The sequence below is a fragment of the Rhamphochromis sp. 'chilingali' genome (assembly GCF_963969265.1).
Source record: "Rhamphochromis sp. 'chilingali' genome assembly, chromosome: 3".
Classification (NCBI taxonomy): Eukaryota; Metazoa; Chordata; class Actinopteri; order Cichliformes; family Cichlidae; genus Rhamphochromis; species Rhamphochromis sp. 'chilingali'.
This window is the reverse complement of record NC_137931.1, coordinates 34,151,512-34,166,942: the sequence shown is the minus strand read 5'-3', so window position 1 is coordinate 34,166,942 and position 15,431 is coordinate 34,151,512. Positions and strand designations below refer to the sequence as shown.

The window sequence follows — 15,431 nt, the reverse complement described above, 5'->3', positions numbered from 1 at the left end:
CAGTGATGTAAGGAGGGTAATCTGCAGTGGCAGCAGATCAGCGTTTGGAGTTTTTCCATATCTGGGATTGTGATTTACAAAGTATTAGGGCTGTTCGATATAACGATATATATCGGATGACGATATAAAAACGTCTATCGTTTCATTTTATGCTATCGTTTGTTTCGTGGTGTCGCAAAATAAGCTGTTTATGGCAATATTTTTCCATCGTTTTGATGGTCACTGTAGTGGCTATATTAATTTCTTAAAGTTCTCTCTTTCTCTTACATTTAATATAACCACACTATGGAGGGACAAGCGCCTGTTTTTTATGCGTTGTTGTTAGCAACAACGACGGTAACAGCATCGGTGTCTGCTTGTTTATGTTCCACATAAACCTTTCACAATAAAGCTCAAGATCCTGTTGAGACTTTTCAAAATAAACTTTTCAAAATAATCTGCTCTTTCACGTGAAAGAGCAGATTATTTACGGATGAGAATTAAAAAAGAGCCGGCAGGTGCTAAAAAATAAACCTTAGAACAGGCCTTTCCCCGCAGCACGCCGTGTAATAAATACTCATAAAGAAAACGGCGGCCTTTACAACTTATGTCTAAAAATGTATCGTTTCATGCATCGGTTGAAACACTCGACTCCAGCTACACGACGCGCAGCTGGAAACACTTCACGCAAGTCGAGCTGCACGAGATTCACAGAATTTACAGAAAATGTTACATTTTTGTGATTTATATCGTTATTGGACGATTCTTATTCTTATATCGGGATATGAGATTTTGGTCATGTCGCACAGCCCTACAAAGTATCATTAAGAATTCATACATAACTGGTTTGGTTCACAGTTGCACTGATGGTTAGTGGACATGTAGTTTGAGGTCACAATCATATAATGCTCCAAATCATTAGTTCCCATGGAGACACTTTACTTTCTTTGATGGTTCCTTGTAATCTATATAACTATTAAATGTACAGACTGGAGGTATTATAAGTAGTATTGGTGGAAAACATTTAATTGAAAAACAATAATAGACAGAGTATAAGAGCATTCTGGATCTCAGAGCCCATCGACCTGCTCAGAAAATTATGGGGTTGCACAATCATTAGTGGTTTAAAGCATGGGTCTGCTGTGTGTTGCTGTCTGTAGAAGTAGATTTATTTTTGACTTCTTTACAGTGAAATAAGTACAGATCCTGTGCTTAAAAAATACTAACGAGCCTGTTTTGAAAATGTAAGAAGTAGAAAGCACAGATATGTATTTAAGCGAGGAGTAAAGTAAAATAAAACGTTGTCAGAATTCTGCCTAGGTTTAGTAAAGTATTTGTACTTTGTTACCTCCCACCTGTGGTTGCAGGTGACCTCGTTCTCATACAGCTCACACTCATGAGGTGAACTTCAGGTTTTTCACAAATCCTTTGTGATCCAAAGAAGATTCATATCTTAAAGCTGTGTCTGTATCAGTGGAGAAAAATGCAACTGAAGTCCTTCCAGCACGCTAACAAACGAGCTTTGTGTTTTGTGTTTATGTTTTTTTGATCCATGTGGGAGTAGTTTCCACCTTTTGAGCGAAAGCTGCATGTTACGAGTTTAAAAAAACGTTCCAGATCTGACGCTGAAAGTGTGCGCTTGCACGTAGCTTTCACTACTTTTTCTGTTAGCGTATCCGCGTTTTGTTTCTGGGCCTGGGTGTGGTCCTCCTGTCAGGAGGCGATATCCTCTCCTCGCCTCACGCGGCGTGCACTGGCTCACAATGGATCCCGACTGTCAGAGCACAAATCTGCTCGATGAAACTGTACACGGTGGCACACCGTTTATGTATGTCTGTGTTTCTCTTTGGAGGTCATCTGATAAGATGCACGTCTGCACAGAAGCGCTGACTTTTCTTTCGGTTTTTATCGGTTGTTTTGCTGTCCCGTGTTCCAGAGCAATTGTTCACATTTTTATTATGATGCCCTTGTGCGTAGCTGGGCCACTGAATGATTTATTCTTGTATATATATGTGAGAACTGTGGTTCCCGCTGCCAGGAGACCTTAAAGTGAGTCGCTTTTTCTTCTGTTGTACTGCGGCACCTTGGGATGAATGATTGGCCGAAGGATTATGGCCAGGAGAAGCTTTTTCATCAGAGATAAAGTCCTCTGTAGTACCAGAGCTTTTCAAACATTTCTAAGGACTAAAACGATGTAGAACATCCATCTTATGAGCTTCTTAACCTTAAGAAATATTCCCCCAAAAGCAGCACCTGAATTCACTCGGAAGTCAACTTCTTATTCATTTCATCCATTTGAGCATCTTTCTTAGTAATGCCATATGCTGCAGTAGTCATAGAGCCAGAGTCCAGTGGCTAAATTCATCGTTATTTACGTTAATATCAAGTATTTTAACCTCAGGATCTCTTTTAACCAAGTACCAGTCTCCCCTGCAGAAAGCTGCAGTTCCTCCAACGTCCATCGGAGGCTCCAGAAATGAGTCAGTCCCTCTGGATTGCCACATTAACATCTCTGACTTTGCAACACAAATGGGTTGAAGCCTTTAGCTGTTCACTCCAACAACAGTGGTTGATGTGACAGTGGCTACATCCATCTTTTATTTACAGTCTGTGATCTACACCGATTCCCACCCAGTGACAGAATCTCGCCTCAGAGCCCGATTTGGATTATTTACGCAGTGCTGCGTAAGTCGTTTTAACTTGCTGGCCTTTTTCTTAAATCCACTTATGCACAAAATCAATTTTTATATTTGACCTTTTTAGGTATTTTGTACTGGCTGATGAGCATAAATGATTTTTTTTTTTGACACAACTATTTAACAATCTATAGAAAGAGCACTTGGCTTTTATCGCTGTTTTTTACTGTGTTGGTTCTTTTTATGGAAGAATCTGTCCCAATGTCTGTTTAAGTGAGAGAAACACTGTTGTGTCACATTCTCTGCGTCAGACTCTTATTGCCCTAAAATGAGCCTGATGGGTTGTCTCGTGTCTTTTATCACTTTCAGTGGTCTGTGTTAGATTTAAGAGCACCTGGAGAAAAAAATGAAGATGGAATCAGGGTCTGTTCTCTCTTGGATTATAAAAACATTATTTTATGCCTACACTTTCTGCTCCTGCAGGTCAGGATGAGGTTCGAGCTAAAGTCTCCAGTGAAGACCATCGAGGACTTCATCAAACGCTTCACCCCCAGCCGACTGACCTCCGGCTCCAACAGCAGCAGCTCCTCCAGTCTCATCACCAACCGATCCTCCAATAAGGGCTGCTCCAGCCTGCTGTCCTCGCCCTCGGCAGAGAGCACGCTCACCAAGCTGCACGAGGAGCAGCCCTCGGGAGGTTTGGAGCAGGCTTTTAGCCCCATCCCGCCATCCTACGATGGAAAAACCTCCTGGAACCTCGACGAAGGAGAGCTGCGCTACGAGGCAGAGTCGCCCGACGAGGCCGCTCTGGTCTATGCTGCCCGGGCCTACAAGTGCTCCCTGGTCGGACGCCTCCCCGACCAGGTGATCGTGGAGCTGCCTCACCTGGGGAAGCTGAGCTTCGAGCTGCTGCACACACTTGGCTTTGACTCCACCAGGAAACGCATGTCTGTGGTGGTTCGACACCCTCTGACTGATCAGATCACCGTCTACACTAAAGGAGCAGACTCTGTCATCATGGATCTCATCAAACCCCCCGACACAGGTAGGAAAACACTTGTTTGGGAAATCTCTGCAGACCGTTGTGACCAGTGAGATTTTTTTTTTTTAAATGTTAATGGGGATAATAAGCAACGGCACTGCTTTGGCTTGTGATCATGATGTGGTTTGGAGTGCTATGTGAAAGATGAAGCATTGTTTAGTGAAATTACAGTTTCATTATAGCATGAGATATCAGACATGGAGATCAGCCTCAAAACACAGCATTTAATCTTTGCAGCTGATTCTGTGGTCCACTGAAACTGCAAACATAACAAATTTCTCCCAAAAGAATTATTGACTGAGGGAACTGATTAACAGATGACTTTCAAAAAGCAGGCATTTCCTCTAAATCAGGGATGTGAAACTCATTTTATGTCATTGATCGACCAAACTGGTGAAAGTGCCAGTCGCAGTTTGACATTTCGCTAAACATTTAACAGTTTTTCTACATAAGAAAGACGTTCTGCAGTAGCAACTGAAAGAAATCTGTCAGGATGACTCTTTGGGCTTTAAATTGTAAGACATAAATGTTTAAAATTACAGTAAAAAGCTCCAGTAGCCCAGACTGAGTTTTTAACTGTTAAATAAATATATTAAAACAAAAAAATATAAATTTCTATCATAGTTGGTGGAAAAACAGGACATTTTCTGTCATTTCATTGTTTCCCTTTTACTTCAGTGTAGTATAAATGAGCATGGGGGAGGTCTTCATCAGTAGAAAAGTTGTCAAAGTCTTAAACATTTGCCCTCCTTCACATTTTTCACACCTGTCCTGCGGGCCGGTTTGGAGTCTTTGCTGGGCTGATTCTGGCCCCAGGCCTAGTTTGTGACACTTCCGCTCTAAAGCTGGCTTTTGACATTTCTTTATACTTTTCTGCTTCGTTATGCAAATCAGTTTCTGTCATTAAAGGTGAAGTGAGGCTTTAGCTCGATTGACTGCAGGTAGGGCTGTTCAATATAATGATATATATCGGATGACGATAGAAAAACGTCTATCGTTTTATTTTACGCTATCGTTTGTTTCGTGGTGTCGCAAAATAAACTGTTTACGGCAATATTTTTTTCATCGTTTTGATGGTCACTGTAGTGGCTATATTCATTTCTTAAAGTTCTCTCTTTCTCTTATATTTAATATAACCACACTACAGACAGACAAGCGCCTGTTTTTATCCATTGTCCTTAGCAACAACAACGGTAACAGCATCGCGTGTCCACTTGTTTATGTTCCACCTAAACCTTTCACAATAAAGCTCAAGATCCTGTTCAGACTTTTCAAAATAAACGAAATCACGTGAAAGAGCAGATTATTTACGGATGAGAAGTAAAAAAAGAGCCGCCAGGTGCTAAAAAATATACCTTGGACTCAAACGTTAGAACAGGCTTTTCCCCGCAGCACGCCGTGTAATAAATACTCACAAAGAAAGCGGCGGCCTTTACAACTTATGTCTTAAAATGTATCGTTTCATGCATCGGTTAAAACACTCGACTCCAGCTACGTGACGCGCAGCTGGAAACACTTCCCTCAAGTCGAGCTGCCCGAGATTCACAGAATTTACAGAAAATGTTACATTTTTGTGATTTATATCGTTATCAGACGATAGATGTCTTATATCGGGATATGAGGGGTGGCTGTAGCTCAGGTGGCAGAGCAGGTCAGCCACTAATCAGAAGGTCGGTGGTTTGATCCCAGGCTGCCTCCTGGCTGCATGCCAAATATCCTTGGGCAAGATACTAACCCCGTATTTGCCTACTGGTGGTGGTCAGAGGGCCCGGTGGCGCCAGTGTCCGGCAGCCTCGCCTCTGTCAGTGCGCCCCAGGGCAGATGTGGCTACAATGTAGCTTGCCATCGCCAGTGTGTGAATGTGTGTGTGAATGGGTGAATGACTGAATATAGTGTGAAGCGCTTTGGGGTCCTTAGGGACTAGGAAAGCGCTATACAAATGCAGGCCATTTACCATGAGATTTTGGTCATATCGTACAGCCCTAACTGCAGGTTGACTCTAGAAGTAGCTGTGTGTAGTCAAGAGACCGCTATAAGGCGAGACTCTGCTGTGATCTAGAAGAAATTAACACCACGAGTTAGGACTGTTTGCTTTTGTTGTGTCTATGTATATGTTGAAAGTGCATGTATGTCATGTGACTACAGTGGTTAAAGTATCCACACTTTACCTGCTTCACATTTTGTCCAACGTGGACAGACACATGTGGAAACGGGACGACAGTGTTATTTTGTTTTTTCTTATATAGTAACTTTGAATCCCTTTTGGAATAAGGCTGTAACGTGACAGAACAAGTGAACACTGTATACTGTCTGTAATTGTTGTAGAGTCTTTATGCTACAATATGAAACGCATTGAGATGACAGACTTCATGAATTGGTGCTTTATATCTGATCGTCTATTTCAGGTTTGAGTGGTTCATTGTATACAGTCTGTGGAGGTCTGTGGTCTTGGTCTTTATAAACACTCGAGGTTTCACTGATACTTCCCCAAACCCTCATGCTTTCTACACAGGTGAAAGGATAAGGTCACATGTTATATAAGGACTTTTATTTTTAGAGCTGCTGAACTCAGAGCCTGCCTTGACTAGGGTCTTAAAAAAGAAAACTTCCCTGTGTTTTTTTTTTTTTTTCCTTTTTTTCCTTGTTCCATATTCTACAGCTTCTTTTATGTCCTAAAGGCAAAGGTGTAGCAGGGTCTTACTATTCCAGTCACACAAAGACCTACACAGACCTGTACCAGACATCTGTCCAGGGGTGCTTAGCAAAGACTGTTTCAACCCACAGGAACACGTGACACAACACGCAGTGTGGAGGTCTGCAGCCTGGGATTACGTCACCTTTTTTAATGATATTATTGCTTTAGAATAGTTTAGAAAATTCCCATGACAGTGTCAAAGAGTTAACAGGTTAACATCTTTATTCCACATCTTAGAGAAATCTATAAAGAACTGGAAACTGTTTACTGACTCAAATAATAATAATAATGGATTGGATTTATATAGCGCTTTTCAAGGCACCCAAAGCGCTTTACAATGCCACTATTCATTCACTCTCGCATTCATACACTGGTGGAGGCAAGCTACGGTTGTAGCCACAGCTGCCCTGGGACAGACTGACAGAAGCGAGGCTGCCATTTCGTGCCATCGGCCCCTCTGGCCAACACCAGTAGGCGGTAGGGTAAAGTGTCTTGCCCACGGACACAACGACCAGGACAGAGAGCCCAGGGATCGAACCGGCGACCTTCCGGTTACAGATACGCTTCCCAACCCCCTGAGCCAAATTTAACCTTTCTTAAAATTCACCGTAGTTTCTTGGATATTAGTTATTTGTTGGGAAAATATTTTATTGTTATCTCTAGGGCTGTTCGATATAACGATATGTATCGGATGACGATATAAAAACGTCTATCGTTTCATTTTACGCTATCGTTTGTTTCGTGGTGTCGCAAAATAAACTGTTTACGGCAATATTTTTTTATTGTTTTGATGGTGACTGTAGTGGCTATATTAATTTCTTAAAGTTCTCTCTTTCTCTTATATTTAATATAACCACACTACGGACAAGCGCCTGTTTTTATGTGTTGTGGTTAGCAACAACGACGGTAACAGCATCGTGTGTCCGCTTGTTTATTTTCCACATAAACCTTTCACAATAAAGCTCAAGATCCTGTTGAGACTTTTCAAAATAAACTGAATCACATGAAAGAGTATGCAGAGAATTTACGGATGAGAAGTAAAAAAGAGCCGGCAGGTGCTAAAAAATAAACCTTAGACTCAAACGTTAGAACAGGCTTTTCCCCGCAGCACGCCGTGTAATAAATACTCACAAATAAAACGGCGGCGGTTAAAACTTATGTCTAAAAATCTATAGTTTCATGCATCGGTTAAAACACTCGACTCCAGGTACATGACGCGCAGCTGGAAACACTTCCCGCAAGTCGAGCTGCCCGAGATTCACAGAATTTTCAGAAAATGTTACATTTTTGTGATTTATATCGTTATCGGGACGATAGAATTCTTATATCGGGATATGAGATTTTGGTCCTATCGCACAGCCCTAGTTATCTCCAGTTATCGCATTTACATACAGAGTTTTCAAACTGTTTGACGTTTGTCTTTCTTTAAACTCTGTTTATCAGTTCCGGTTTTCTTGTTTGATTAACTTTCCTTACCATAATCCAGTCTGAATCCAGATCTCTGCTGGCATCTCCGTAATTGTGATATTTTGGAGCAAAGAAATCCTCTTCCCATTCAAATGTTTTGAATCCAGATAAAAAACTGGATAATGTTAGCAGATCTTTTACGATTCTGTAATTCCATTTACTTTTTGCACAACCGGATTTCAGGATTTGGTCCTATCAGATTGGATTAATCCTGCCAGATTATATTTCAGCAACTGGGCCCTGAGATTTACTAAAGCATTAAAACCTGCAGTTCCTCCAACATCCACCAGAGGCTTCAGAAAGGACCCACATTTTAAAACATCCAACTTTACAGTAGAAATAAACATGTTTTTATTCGGCCACAAAAAAATGTGTCCCTCTTTTATAAAAACAGACAGATACATTCATCTTTATACTGGAGTGAGGTAGTCACTGGGTGTGGCTGCTTTGATTGGCAGACTGCTGGCTGGCTGCTAGGATTCATCTTTGGTGCAACTCTCTGACAGATGATGTGAAAGGCAGAGAAAAACACATACAAAAATGCAATCATTTCATTCCACTTATTATAATTCGCTAATATTTTAGAGTCATAATAGTCCTTGACATTAACTGGTTCACACAGAATTTCCACATCTGGACACAGATGGCATCGACTTCTCACAAAGATGAAAAACAAAATGAAAAATGTTATAATGAGCCCCTAAATACACTGAGTCTACTATGTGTGGGAAGCACGAGTAGTAAGTGAATAAATCGAGTCGTAACTGTGTCAGTAGATGTTGGCATATCGTGGACTGCGTGTGTATCCTGCAACAGTGTTTACCACACTTTATACAAGCTTTCCTATTACAGCACAATTCCTTCACCGCATCATTTGCTCAGAAGTGTAAAAGTGCTCTGAAGTGCTTTTGTTTTCATGGACTGAATCAGCCGGTGCAGCAAACTGTCTTGGATCCCCTTCAGTAAGAGCATGCTGTCACGTTGTGCGAGTAATACATTTCTTTCACGTGCCTGCTTAGTGGCTCCCTCCTGTTCATTAAAGGCATCTCAACACGGCTGCGTAAAAATGGCTCTCCAGCTGAAATGATCCTCCTACGCCGAATGAGGACTTGTTAACTGCAGCAGACAAATGGAGATGAGCCCACCCCCCAAACCTCGTTTTGGCATGTTTTCTTGCTGACATGTAATCTTATCCTTTGGAGAATTCTGAATTACAGTATGATTAATTGTATTGATTTTCCATCGTGCATCCCGTGCTGAGCCCTGCACACAGTGCTGGGTGCACAAGTTTTTCCGCTTACTTAAAATTCAGTTGCTCACAAAAACAGATCATACAGCCTAGTGTCCCAGTTGAGCAGCTTTAATGACCAGGGTTGCGTGTGTTTTCGTGCACACTTTGGTTCCCCATTGGGCAAAAGCAGCCAATTAGAGCTCAGCAGGCACCGGGCCTTCTCATAACCCAGAATGTCCATAATAGCTCCATTCAGGGGATGAGGGAGTTGTTCAGTGTCATTCTTTTTTCTTTTTTTTTTTTTTTTTTTCTTTTTTTTTAAAAATGACATCAGAAACAGCAGTATGCGACATTACGTGATGGCAGAGCTTCAGTTCATCCTTTGTCTTTTTTTTTTTTTTTTTTTTTTTTAATAAATAGGACAGGGGGAATGAATGAGAGAAAGAGGGGGAGAGAAAGAAAGAAAACCAAAGGGGAGAAGAGACGGTGAGAAGGGGGGGGGGAAGAGAGAGAAAAAAAAAAAAAAGAACTCCTGGGTCACCTGTATGGAGAAAAAAAAAAAACAAACAAAAAAACAAACAGAGGAGACAGCAAACAACAAAGAGTAACATAATAATAGAGAAAACAAAGCACCATCACAATAAACTAGCTAGTCATAGATATCAATATTTACTAAATAATAAACGATATTGTGCAGCACGCAAGATAGACAGCGCACAGTGTGCTTTGAGGCAGCAGCCAAGAAAGCTTTAGTCCGCGTCTGTGAATACCCATGTGTGCATACCTGTGTGGATCAGCATGCTTGCATTCCAAAGGTTTCTCCATGTAATGATCTGCTAGGGAGTGTGGGGGGGCCACAGCCCCGTCCTCCAGGGTGTGAAGCGGGTATGGAGGAGATCAAAACTCCAGACATCCAGAGGCCCCCAGAACACAAGAGACCATGGAAGACCAACAGAGGGGCAGCCGCGCCACTGTCCCAGTAAGAGCTGAGGAGAGTCCCAGATGAGGGCTCGCCCAGCAGCCGCGGAGCAGAAGCCAGGGGGAGTTGCAGTGACGCGCCCGTGAGCTCCGCCGGCCCCCAGCTGTGCCTGAGTGACCGAGCCCCAGGCCGAGAGGCCGGGGGCACCCCACCTCCGAAAGGGGCCCGAGCGAGCCCCAGGCCCCAGGCCCCGACAAGCGGCCGCCAAGGAGTGAGCCGGTGTGTACCTGGACGCCCACCCCCAGACACAAAGAACCACCAACACACCGACAGTGTCATTCTAATAACAGGACACGTGGAGGTGACAGACTGTAGACCTTTGGAGATGAAAGTGTGCCTGCAGACTCCTGTTTAGTAGTTGCACTGTGAAACTACATTTATTATTTATTCACACAATAAATAATTCATTTCAGCAATAAAAAAGGGCGTGTCAATCCCTGTCAGTAGGTCCCAGATTTGGATCTGAAAACAGCTGAAATCGAGGAAACTGTAAAGTTAAAATAAACAAATTGGTGTGGTGTCTGCAGTAAAGCAGGTATATTGGACTCTCGTGGTGAAAACGAGGCAGAGTCACTGTCAATTTAATAGTTGGTGTACGTTCCAGCCTTCGCCTGTAGTCGTGCAAGGTTGTGTTTCGTTTTTAGGGTGGCAGTCGTAGAGATAAAGAGCTTGGAGTACAGTCAAAAGGAGTCCGTTGAGGTGATTGTGGGTTCATGTAAGGATGCTGCTCAGAAGCCTCCCTTTTTTCAGGCACTCCCAACTGGAGGAGACACAGAGGTAGATCCGTATCCCATTGGGTAGATTATATCTCATCTGGGCTGGGAATGTCTCAGTGTCTTCCAGGAGGAACTGGAAACTGTTGCTGAGGAGAGAGACATCAAGAAAAGCAGCTTAGTTTTCTGCCAACGTGGCCCAACTTCAGAAAAGCGGACGATAACGGATGTTCAGTCAACTAACTTGCAGACATTTAGATGATCACCTGTCACCTCACTGGTCTACACTCATGCGGTAGCCCAGAAACATCGATTTCTTTATAATATATTATATATAGAACTAATCAAAACTAATCAAGCATCAGGAAGGCCATCAGGCATAAAATCTCTGCCAGTTCAAACATGTGGATCCATCCGCTGTAGAAATGAGGGCGCAGCCAAAAGTACTTTTATCCGATAGCCACACTAGCCATCTGTTTAGGGGTCATTAAGGTAGCAGCTAGCAACTGTGGCTAATAATTAAATGATGACATTAAATTGGGAGCGAGGCTGCAAACGCTGTGATTCCTGCCCATCTGTAACAGTGTAATAGAAATTGTTAATTTAACAGTTGTTTGTTTCCAAAGTCACAAATAATTTTGCATTAGTAACTTTGATCAGACTACATCAGACAGATTGAAATGCATATATATATTTGCACTACCTTTTAGATTCTGGAAGTATTTGTTTCATAGAGATCTAATAGTTTTGTTAAAGTATATATTTTACAGTATCGATCTATGGCGTTGGTATCTGACAGAAAACAGCCTGTTTGTGTTTACAGTGGTCGGAGATGAGGTGAGCATTAAAATCATGTTGTCAGGCTTGACACAGCCGGGCTTCTTGTTGCAACCATATATGGTGCTATTTAAGGCACTTCAGCTTTGGCTTTACTCTTCAAAAGCAGCTCTGTCTATCTTTTATATACAGTCTGTGACACGAACTGTATATAAAAGACAGGGGAAAAATGCACCTCAGTTTTCTGACTGGAAACCGAAACATGATGTGAATTTCCACCTGTGTCTGGGAGCTTGTCTGCTCCCAGCAGCTGTTCATCAGAAAAGCAGAACTCACGCTGTGTTTTTGCTTTAGTTTTTTTCCTCCACAGCCAAAGAGAAAATAGACTGTTGGTGTAATTATAACTTCTTCATAACACAACTCGCTTTTAGCGGTGAATAAAAGCACTTAGTTTCGATTATTTCCTGACTTTCCGAGCTGGAACTGTTCGATCGCTGCCAGTTTTGTGCTAATTTGTTCCTTTCAGTAAAAATAATTTTGCGTGGCGGTGCATGTGAGGCTGTGCCTGCCAAGCTGTTGTGTTATTAGTGAGATTTCATGGCTGGCAATCAGAGTGTTGGCTGGTGCATCTGTGTCAGGAGACCCATAAGGCCAATCTGTTTGTGCGCCGCTCCCCTGCCAGAAAGATGGCCGAGGTGTTGCCAGAGAGGCGCTCCAGCAAGACGCTTTGAAACGTCTTAGATAACTTCGAATGTTCAGTCGTTTTTAAATCATTTGGGCAGAAAATTGAAATAGATTAATTATATTTGCGAACGCCATAACCCAGATGCCGCTTAGTGAGCAATATGATGGCTTTACGTTGAGGTGTAGCATGCATGGTTAATTTAGGTGTGAGGACAGATGGCTTCTTGGATGAAGTCTTTTGTAATTTGGAACTAAAATGCTGAACCACTCATGCAAATTCCCCCAAAGCGAGAAAATCCCATCTCCGTTTATTTCTGTCCTTTTCTGTTTTTTAAGGAAACTCCAAAGGGAAACGTCAGAAAAAGATTGTCTGCAGGACCCAGCACTACCTGAATCTGTACGCTGCAGATGGACTTCGCACGCTGTGCATAGCAAAAAAGGTATGCAAGCACGGATCTGTAAACCTGAACAACTGCCCTCCATCATTAAACTGCTTTAAAAGGGGGACGGAGGTGGTGTGTCTCAGTGGCTTCTTGACAGGATGTGTTTGCAGCCCGGCGCAGATGATCACATGGACCAGCCCTTCCACAAGTGACATTCTTCGTGACTCAGCTGCAATCTGTGCCACTTTCCCAGGCTGTTAATTTATGCTCTCACAAGCTGGGCTCATTATATTCCTGCCTGTGCAGCGCCATCACCAAAGCAAAGCGATAAAACACCTTGTCAAGGTCTCACATTCTGTTATGGAGGATCCTGACACGTGTGTGTGTGTGTGTGTGTGTGTGTGTGTGTGTGTGTGTGTGTGTGTGTGTGTGTGTGTATAAACGTTTTGTGTTTGTGTGTCAGATTCTGAGCAAAGAGGAGTACGCCTGCTGGCTGCAGCGGCACTTGGCGGCTGAGACGGCCATTCAGGGAAGGGAGGAGCTGCTCTTTGAGTCGGCCCTGCAGTTGGAGACGAACCTCCATCTTCTGGGTAGCTCTCAGTTACAGCTGAAACTGTTATTACGAATGTAATTACTCTAATGTTGGCGAGTTTGTCACAGACTTGCCTTCTCCTTCAGGAGCGACGGGCATTGAGGATCGGCTGCAGGACGGCGTGCCTGAAACTATAGCTTCCCTGCGGAAGGCGGGCCTACAGATATGGGTGCTGACGGGGGACAAACAGGAAACTGCTGTGAACATCGCGTACGCGTGCAAGCTGCTGGACCCCGAGGAGGAGCTCCTGACACTGAACGCTGACTCTCAGGTGAGCAGTAGCACCAGCCAGGTTTTAATAAACTCTGGTTTCCTAAACGTGGAGCGCTTTCACACCTGCACGCTGTAATTGGATTCTTGCTCATTTCCCCCTTGGTACCATTTGTTTTGGCACATGTGACTTCCTTGGTCACAAATAAACTCTGCAGCCACCGACTGCAAAGTGTACGCTATAGTCTTGAGCTAATCAAACGGCAGCAGATTCCTGTGTGAACAGTGGTGGTCTAAACAATCAGTGTGCCACCCAAGATTAGAAAGGTGAAAACGGAAAAAGTGGCTGCAATCAGCAACGCCAAATCACAACAACAGTCGCCTCAAGGCGCTTTATATTGTAAGGTAGACCCAACAATCATATGACCCCCTATGACCAATCACTTTGGCGACAGTGGGAAGGAAAAACTCCTTTTTAACAGGAAGAAACCTCCAGCAGAACCAGGCGGCTATGTGCCGCGACCAGTTGGGGTGAGAAGAGGAAACTCCTCTGTCATGTGAGCATCTCAAGCTCCTGCAGTGATGAGTCACTGAAATGCCGGTAAAGACCGACCCCGGTCGTCTTTGCCTAACAACGTTTCAGAGGACGGAGTCTCAAGCCATTTGGATTCTTATTCACAGTCTAAATGTTTTTCTACAAAAGTGATCGGCTGCCTGAAGAGAATAACTGATTGCACAACTTACTGCATTCATTTTGCATTGCTCAAGAACATCGCCTGTGAAATTGCCAGCAAATAATTAGATTTATTATCAGATTTAATTCATTTATCCCAAAAATTGCAAATTGTGTCTTGCAGCATCCAAACACTGAACATAAGATTTAACAAAACAGCATAAATAAAGTATAATTACAGAGAAAAAAAAGAGCTCAATAGGTAACAAGCTGAGTGTACTGTTGTGGAATAAAGTTGGCTCATAAAGCAAACTAAAACTTGCTGAATGCATTAAAATATCTGCTCTAAACCCGACCGACCCGAGGACAGGCAGGAGATCTTTATTTTAGTTGCCAAAGTTTTAGCACAAACTGACAGCAGAATGGGTGAAAAACGCCCCACAGAGCACAGCGCAGAAAAAATGTGCTGGCCACGAATCTCCTGTGGTGACGAGTCGGGTGGAAATGTACGACATGTGTCAAATCAACCTTCGGCTCCGCTGGTGGGATGACAAACAGCTAGTTTTGCGTTGGCATCATAGATTGTGTGTAAAGCGTTAGCACAGCGTTAGCATGCTGCTGTTGTAGAGCTTTGTTGTCAGACTCACAGCTGTGTGTTGTTGTTTTCTAGACCGAGCACAGGTTGATCTTTAGTGTCGCGTTCTTGTCCCTTTCTGGAATAAATCAGAATAAATCCTCATTCCAAAAGATGGAGATCGCTCATGTTTGTGTCTGATCTGACCCACCCTACATCATGTGTTTCTACTACAGACGTTTACTGTGTTTACAGTAAAGCCTTACACAGGATTTAAATTCATATTTGATCTTAAAGTATCCAAGCTCTAGAGCTCCGGAGATTGTTGCAGCTGAATTAACATGCCGTCCTGACGCTGAACTTCTCTGTGACCCAGGAGGCGTGCGCGCTGCTGCTGGAGGAGAGTTTACACTACATCCAGGCCAAATTCCTCTGCAGCCCATCAGGCCCAACCACCAAGAGCTTCAACACGAACTTCTCACCCTTTGACATCTACTCCTCTTCATCTCCGTCCTCCCAGTCCACTCCCTTCTTGGTGCACCGGCTGGGCCTGGTGATAGACGGGCGGACGTTGGCCTACGCCCTGGATAAGAGTTTGGAGGATAAGTTTCTGGCCGTTGCACGGAGCTGCCGTTCCGTGCTGTGCTGCCGGTCCACGCCGCTGCAGAAGAGCATGGTGGTCAAACTGGTGCGGAACAAGCTGAAGGTCATGACTCTGGCCATAGGTAAGGACCGGGTGAGCATATTCAGACACAGATGGGCCTGATTTTAAAATCCCGTCACAAGCTCACTGCTG

The 15,431-nt window shown here is 43.4% G+C and overlaps 1 protein-coding gene across 1 annotated transcript in view; it reads left to right on the top strand.

Moving 5' to 3' along the window:
* Nucleotides 1–15,431, top strand: part of atp10a (ATPase phospholipid transporting 10A) — a 44,699-nt gene that overhangs the window by 18,665 nt on the left and 10,603 nt on the right. The window contains exons 10-14 of the mRNA XM_080877617.1: nt 3,099–3,660; nt 12,540–12,643; nt 13,050–13,176; nt 13,265–13,449; nt 15,012–15,360. Of these exons, the coding sequence (XP_080733743.1) occupies nt 3,099–3,660; nt 12,540–12,643; nt 13,050–13,176; nt 13,265–13,449; nt 15,012–15,360 (1,327 nt within the window). The remainder of the gene's footprint in view (nt 1–3,098; nt 3,661–12,539; nt 12,644–13,049; nt 13,177–13,264; nt 13,450–15,011; nt 15,361–15,431) is intronic.